The 7,806-nt window shown below is 35.5% G+C and overlaps 2 protein-coding genes and 1 long non-coding RNA gene across 11 annotated transcripts in view; 1 reads left to right on the top strand and 2 right to left on the bottom strand.

Moving 5' to 3' along the window:
* Positions 1–150: 150 nt before the first annotated feature.
* LOC124955211 overlaps positions 151–7,806 on the top strand; it is a 58,842-nt gene continuing 51,186 nt past the window's right edge. Inside the window, exon 1 of the long non-coding RNA XR_007102797.1 lies at positions 151–373. This is a non-coding gene — a long non-coding RNA (uncharacterized LOC124955211). The remainder of the gene's footprint in view (positions 374–7,806) is intronic.
* LOC124955205 (dynactin subunit 6) overlaps positions 604–7,806 on the bottom strand; it is a 73,924-nt gene continuing 66,721 nt past the window's right edge. For both annotated transcript variants that reach the window (XM_047509317.1, XM_047509318.1), the window contains exons 2-6: positions 1,803–1,866; positions 1,405–1,575; positions 1,215–1,342; positions 995–1,137; positions 604–905 (exon numbers count right to left, since the gene is read on the bottom strand). In XM_047509317.1, the coding sequence (XP_047365273.1) occupies positions 804–905; positions 995–1,137; positions 1,215–1,342; positions 1,405–1,575; positions 1,803–1,866 (608 nt within the window). In that variant the 3' untranslated portion in view covers positions 604–803. The remainder of the gene's footprint in view (positions 906–994; positions 1,138–1,214; positions 1,343–1,404; positions 1,576–1,802; positions 1,867–7,806) is intronic.
* LOC124955184 (probable nuclear hormone receptor HR3) overlaps positions 2,069–7,806 on the bottom strand; it is a 72,459-nt gene continuing 66,721 nt past the window's right edge. For 7 of the 8 annotated variants that reach the window (XR_007102790.1, XM_047509253.1, XM_047509251.1 and 4 more), the window contains one exon: positions 7,690–7,806. This exon is cut by the window's right edge. The gene's annotated coding sequence lies outside the window, so the exon portion shown is untranslated. Of the gene's footprint in view, positions 5,035–7,689 lie in introns of those variants that run through there. The other variant, XR_007102791.1, reaches the window with a different exon arrangement.

Below are 7,806 nucleotides of genomic sequence, written 5' to 3'. Positions count from 1 at the left end.
TGTTACGAATTAAATAATAACGTTCCTGAACATAATGATAATCATATAACTTCAAGTAGCATTGAAAATAATTTTGGAAATGATTCATCGATACGTTTAAAAATTAGTAAATCCCGCGATAGAAAGAGCCAATCAGGAAGCGCGACAGTTTTACTTTCAACGTACTTCTTGCATCATTCGGTTAGTTTGAATGAAGAGGATGATAATGGTGGTATTTGTGTTTTTCTTGTTAAAATTTAGTGACAGTCAAGAATTACGGACTTAAATGAAATAAATAAAACGAACGTGCTTTCGTACAATTTCATCACACCGTGTTTGTGACCTTTGCATCGAGTATACGTTATATGCTCCTTAAGTTTCACGAGCGGTACTGGTATGTTAATTTGTATTATTTTTTAATGATATAGTAAGTTTTATTTCAAGATTATAATATATCGTATTATCGAGATGTCTTTTTATTTGCGTCGAATAAAAAAGTTCGTCATAGACGAGCAAATTGTGTACGAGACCATGAAGCGATCACAATGTTATTGGTTAAATACGTGTCTATCGTAAAATATTATTTAACAAAGTAATGGATTTTGATTGATTTATTTATCAAAGTGCAATAATATTATTATTATTATTATTATTATTATCAAGTATAAGATAACTAATTATAGATAAATTATTTCAAGTATCATTATTTTTCTCACACTATATAAAGTATTTTACATACAATATATAGAGAATATAACTGCTATAGTTTGGGTTAGATATATATATATATATATATTGTTAGAAATCTGACGACAATTCCATGGTTATACCGTCGGTTCTACTTTCATTGATTTCACATTAGGCTTCCTTAAATGATGATAATTTGGTAATATCCTCATTAGATAGTCGAGTTGTCCTACCTGTGGCTAAAGCGAAAGGAGAGTAATATTAAATTTAGATACAAGGGACATAGGAGAATATTAAAGGTGTTGTTGAAAAATTGTCTTATCATTACGAATGGTTTGTCATTCATTTCTCTCCGTTGGCATCTGCTGCCATATATTACAGTATTTTCTGGAACAGTTTCCTGTTCTACTAAGGAACAAGCTGTTCCTATTACACATCCGTTAGTTAGTTCTACGTCACTAGAAATGTGTGCTATAAAAGATAAAAAAGATTAATATAACGTAGAATTACAACAAAAGCAAAACGAGGAGAAGGAGAAAATGTATCACCTTTAGTTTCTAAAATATTGTTATCCCCAACTTTATGCGCTTCGCAGATACAATCTACCTCGAAAACATTATAGTTACCAATTATTTGTACAGGTATTATTGTGGATTCCGGAGCATCTGGTGGTGATCTGCACAAAAGTATTGGGCATTAAGGGATCCTATTTCAAATATGAAAATTTGTTAGTCCTACCTGTTTGCTATTGTTGCCATCTCTTCTATAATATTTCCTTCTCCGATAATTATTGGGCCAGCTTCAGCCAAAATGCTTGCCCTAGGATGTACTACGGTTCCTGTACCGATCGTGATATCTCCTTTCAAGATACTTTCGTCGCATATTACCGCTCCACTAGCTATCTTCAAACTGAGCGGTAAAGCGAAATAATAATTGTATTATTAAATTGAATAATCGACAAGAAAGAACGTAGAATAGTACACGCGTTCCTAACCTTTAAAAGGTTATTAAGGAAGAAAAAGTATTTAAAGTTAAAAATTGATATAGATAATCATTGATAATAAGTTAATGTAATTGATCAAACGAATATACTTGAAAGAAATATTGTTGTAAATAACGATTAAATAAAATCTTACTTGGAACGTCGACCGACGACAGACGAGCTTATGTTAGACGTCATGCTTAGGACAGAAGCGCACTCTGGAGGGAAAGGAGTACATTAAAACAGATGAATCATGTGTCAACGTAGAAGAAGAACGAATAATACCGTTGGCACGCGTTTTTTCTTTCTTTTCATATTTTTGATTTTTACATGGATACGTACAGGCGTCGTTATATGGAGAAGAAAATCGATGAATTATCATAGAGAGTTTAATAGATGTTTAATAGAACAGACAATTGATATCGTTTCAAATGAAGATTTATTAGCAACAATTTTTTGTTTTTGTTTAATTTATTGCACAGGGTTTGGCGGTTTATTTAGGTTTTTAGTTAGCATACAATTAACAAATTTCTTCATCGGGATGAACGTTTATTGAAGATTCTACAATAGTCTCAGAGGCTGAGAGTATCAAATGTGTTTGCTGCAAATCAGAAAATAACGAACAGTGTGAGGCATCTATGGGGAATTAGCCTTTCCTCGTAGCTGATAATTATCGTTCCCCAGGATGCAAAAAAGTTACGTTAGAATTATACTATTTGTTTTCTCGTTCGATTGATCTATCTCAGTGTTTCGTATAAAACAGATCTTATATCATCGCTAGAAAAGGAAACAATGTAAAATATAATGGTTCTTAGAGAAATTCATCATTGAAGGGATATACGCTAATCGAAATCGAAGAAGAACTAGCCCTTTAGGTGTATATTAATCCTGTCGTGACGTGCTATAAAAGAAATCTCTTACCGTTCGATAATGAATGAATCGTTCATAAACGAGCAATGCACTTTTAACGCGATTCTTACCTTTGCGTTATATAATTAGGGATGATGAAACGATAATAACGCCAATCAGTCGTTTATTTAAAGGAAGTGGCTGGATAAGCGATTACAATGGACCAACTATGGAAATAGATAGATATCACTTAGGAGAAAAAACGATACTCCTGTTTTTGTGGTGAAACATTGATTAAGTAAAGATAGAAAAAGTTTCGTCTAAACAAAAAGATCGACGTCCGAAACGAGCTAAACGAGTTTGTTGACGCAGCTTCGTTACAATTCTAGTAGTAAAAAATGACTGTATTTCGTCCTTACACGGAGTGACATCGGCTATTACATGTCGTTTATATTTCGTTCATCGTGCCTCTTAACCAAAAAGTGTTAACGAGGACAACGGCATAACTCATTATCCCCTTTTTATTTCCGCCTATATATCTCCGCATCGCTCTAGATTTCTACCTATCTCTGTGAATTCGAGCTTTTCGATTTCCATGAAAAAGTTTGTTAAACGTTCGCTATTCTATCCTTTTTCTATCCGCAAAAGTTAACGCTCCTCTTATTCTTCTTGGGATCCCATTTTATTACATCATCCTAACGATTTCTGCGAAGGCCACACGACGATCCCCTTTATTTTCGTGTCCAACAAATATCATTCGATATTCTCTACAAACCCTATTAAAATATAACTGCGATCGCGCTGCTTAAAGTCTCAGCCATTTCTTCATTCTCTAACACTTTATAACGAGATAATGTATTTTCAAAACATAAACCATGAGTATCTCCCAATTCCAAAATTCCCGATAATTCTACGAAAGGACATAGAATAGTAGTATAGGTGACCCTCACAAGTCGCGTTTTCTTGCTTATCGCGCTACACATGTTCCTTTCGTTTCGCACGATTCGTATAAATATCCTTATACCACATCCACTCAACGCCATTCGCACGCGCATAATTCGTCTATGCGTCTAATCGAAAAAAGAAACAAAGGGTTACGATACGAATTTCTCTCGGAGATCTATCATTTAAAGGTGTATATATATATATATATATATATATATATGTATATGTATATGTATATGTATATAACAATAGTTATAATTCGAGGACCCCGGTAATTTCTTTTCTTTCAAGGTACTAATAAAAATTTGTCTTTAGACGTAAAACCGTAACATCTCTCTCTCTCTCTCTCTCTCTCTCTCTCTCTCTCTCTCTCTCTCTCGCTCGCTCGCTCGCTCGCTCTCGTTCTCTCTCTCTCTCTCTCTCTCGCTCTCTCTCGCTCTCTCTCGCTCTCGCTCTCGCTCTCTTCATCTCTCTTCGACGTTAATTTCGAGGGATAATCCTAGGATGGAGTGCCGGTCACGTTGCAGTCTCTCCGAATCGTTTAGAGAATGAGCTTCCGTTTCTATGTGTCCTTTCCTGTGACTATAATCGTGGGTGTATTTGATCACTGCGTCTTTTCGCGTAGAATCGTCTAAGAAGATCTAAGCTGATCGTATCGTCGTTATAATAATATGCTGTCTTCCGTTTCTTCCGTTACTAACGATAATGATCCTCGCGGATCCTGGTGAGATTTCTTTCTCCCTTCGTCTAGCTTTTTTTTCTTTATTCGCTAGGATTTTTATTTATTTCGTATATTAGATAGATATATCCGCAACGAAGTCGAACGAGTAGAAATTTTGTCGAAAGACCGGCTCTCACACAGTGCATCATATATCCGCAGTCTTAAAGTTTACGCGCAAAATAGACTCATTACTTTTTTTTTTTTTTTTTTTTTTTTTTTATTACTTTTTTGTGTTGTATTAACTTCGAGGCGATCGCGAACGCAAGGCCGATCGTCGCTTTTTGAGGGGCCGAAGATTATCCAACGATAATAATACGATGTACGAGATGATTTTGTTGAGATTAAAAGGATTCTATCACGTACATCTTGCTTCACGTATATTTTTGCGGAATATGCGTAGAACGGCAGGATGTCCTGAGGATAATATTTTCTTTTTTCTTTTATGTTACGTTATTCGATTTGTAAATTTATTAAATGCAGCACTTCGATATTCCATGATTAATATCCATCCATCGAGTTTGTCGGTCCGTGTATCCGGGGTGCCTGATATTTACACGAAATATATCTAATGGATGTGGTATAGGAATATTAAGTTATTTTAGTGAGAACATTCGATACAAGCGGCGCTATTACTTGCAACATCTGAAGCCAAGCGATTGTAACACTTATCATCGTCGATATATCGTGTTGTGAAGCTCCGAAGCTGAAGAGATTACCCACCTTTTTCTTTATCTTTTCTTTTTTTTTTTTTTTCTCTTTAAAAGACATTTACATTCATTAACAGGGATATACTTGGTGGACGTTGATCGTATATCGAGTGCTATAACATCGTGTGTCTTGGAGTTTTTCTTGTGTTTCTTCTCAGAACATCCTGCAATGCGTTATGGACATATATGCATATATATATATATAAAAAAAAAAAAAAAAAAAAAAAAAAAAAAAAATAAAGAAAAAAAGGAACAAAAAGAAAAAAAAAGAAATTTTAATCGAATCGCGAATGAAACGCATTATTATTTTATACGATATAGACATACAAAAAAGATGCGAGTGTAGGTGGAGCTTGTTTGAAAGACTCAACGCAAGAGTGTCTAAGGATTCTGCTGCAGATAATCTGAAGATTTCGGATTCGATATGTTAAAAAAACCGGATATATCAATCGTTTCGTTAGACTCTCTTTAACGAACGAAAAAAAAAAGAATGTAGAGAAGTAACGAGATATTGTCAATGAAAAATTAAAATGGGTTTGAACGATCTCAAAATTATATTATTCTACAGATCTTACTCCATTAAAAAGCGTTTCAAAACAAATCGTATAGTGAACGGGACAGTCTTCAGATCAGCGACGCACGTATCTCACATCGAAAACTGTGATGCTCTCTCCCTCTCTCTCTCCCTCTCTCTCCCTCTCTCTCTCTCTCTCTCTCTCTCTTTCTCTCTCTCTCTCTCTCGTTCCGTTTAAAAATCGATATAAGTAGTGCGCGCGCTTTCGTAGGTGTTTATGACATTGTGTGTGGTTGTGTGTGCATGTGTGTATGTATAACGTACAAAAGGGTTAAAAGCAGAATCATTGAAACGGCGCACATCTTACGTCACCCTCAAATAGATACGATCTCCTTTCGTTTAGACATTATATATATAACTTTATATTATCCGTCAACTTTTATTTATTATATATATATATTTTTATATATTATATATTATAAAATTTAACTCCAAATTGCGATAATAACGTCTAATTGCAACGTGCGTGCGCGTGTACGTGTTGCGCCTTATTCTCTGTTTATTTATTTATTTATTTATTTATTTATTTATTTTTTTTTTTTTTCGTGTACGTGTCTCTCGCTTTCCGTTTATCTCTCATACTTTTTAGATTTCTTTCTCTCACACATTCGTATCTTCCTTTCTCTCTCTCTCTCTCTCTCTCTCTCTCTCTCACTCTCTCTCTCTCTTTTTCTTATTCATTCACTCTCACGCATTCTCGTTCTCTCTGTGGGAGGGTAAGTAAACGTGTATGTGTACGGTAGTGGTGGTAGTGGTGATGGTGGTGGCGGTGGGTGACGGTGGACGTGGAAGTGTGCATGTGTGTCTTGTGTCTAGGTAGGTCGTGAACGATCATGGATAAGATGTATATTTGCACTCGCGCGTACGTGATTCTGTGTATGTACGTGTTCGTTCGTTTTCTCTTTTTTTTTTCTCCCTTTATCTACAATTAAATAAATTCTACGCACTTACTCGTTAATCGGCAGAATAATTATGCATCCCTTAATTTCGTTCTATAAGTTATATTTAACCGTCCGGAAACGTGTCAGTCGGCGCACCGTCACGGGTTCGCCATCGCTCTCCTCTTCGCGTCGTTGTGCGATCGTCGAGATTCAAAAATTATCTCTTATGCGATTCTTTTGGTTTCTTCCTATTTTTTCTTTTCTTTTTTCTTTTCTCGCGTAATGAGAATGTCGATAGGTACGAACCGTAATTGCTAGAGCCTGTAACGCATCCAAATTTTGCTTTTGTCACTATGATCTACGATCACGCTACGATCGGCTACGTTTTATCGTCAAAAATTGGATACGTCCATTCTCTTGGGGGAGCGAGGGAGAGAAATGGACGCGACTGTATAATTAGAAAGCAAGAGAGCGATCGATTTTGTTGTTGTTGTTGTTGTTGTTGTTGTTGTTGTTAATGAAGAAGCAACAAATTTAATCGTGTAAGTAGTAACAATCGTGCGTGCGATCGCTTACGTGACAACGATCGGGCAACGACGAGCAAGGAGAGCCGATAACAGTGCGTAAAAATCGCTTCGAGAGGCTTCACCGCGGTATTGGATTATTTATTTTTAAAGTATTTAAGAAATACGTGTATTACGTATAAAGAGAGGCGCGTTAGACAGTGCTTTACGGTACCAAAACGTTAATGCGCACATAATGTGTACTCGATTAACTATCTCTACGCGCTCGCGCAGGCGTGTGTCCTATCTCTGTGTGACCGTCTTGTTTTTTTTTTTTTATCCAGTATCTATTTGTTTATATTTCTTCTTCTTTTTCTCTTGTCTCTGTCGAGCGTCTTGTCCTGTATGTATGTATGCACTTCGTGTATGTATATATGTATGTATACTGTCCCTTTCTGTATGGGTCTGTGTTTTTTACGTGTATGTGCCTTCTCTGTGCATGTTCTGTTTGTGTTCTGTACGTGTACGTGTATGTGTGTTCGCATTCTGTGACCGTCCAGGCTAGTCCCAGGACAAAATTATCTAAACGTATTTTTAATCCCCGCTCCGAGGGCTCGAGGATTGACGAATTTTGACCGTGCCGCCAAAATATACTTTTTTATATTTTTTTTATTTTTTTTTTTTTTTTTATTTTTACTTTTATTATATATGTATGTATGCATATTTATGTAATTATAATGTATTTTATTCATAGAGTAGCTCAGGACTAACGAATCACTACTGAAAGGTGTGTAATGGAAGAGGTCGGAGGATCGGTCGAACGTGACCATCGGCCATGCATATATATTATATGTATATATGTAATATTTTCTTTTTTTTCTTTTTTTTTTTTTTTTTTCTTTCCTTTTTCGTAGCTTTTTCGGTTTTTTTTTTCCTTTTTAACTTTTAGTCTCGAGTTTCATTTTCGTGATAACAAAA

The sequence above is a fragment of the Vespa velutina genome, chromosome 17 (assembly GCF_912470025.1).
Source record: "Vespa velutina chromosome 17, iVesVel2.1, whole genome shotgun sequence".
In the NCBI taxonomy this organism is placed as follows: Eukaryota; Metazoa; Arthropoda; class Insecta; order Hymenoptera; family Vespidae; genus Vespa; species Vespa velutina.
Note: the sequence above shows the minus strand (reverse complement) of the source record. Positions and strands in the feature narration are given on the sequence as shown.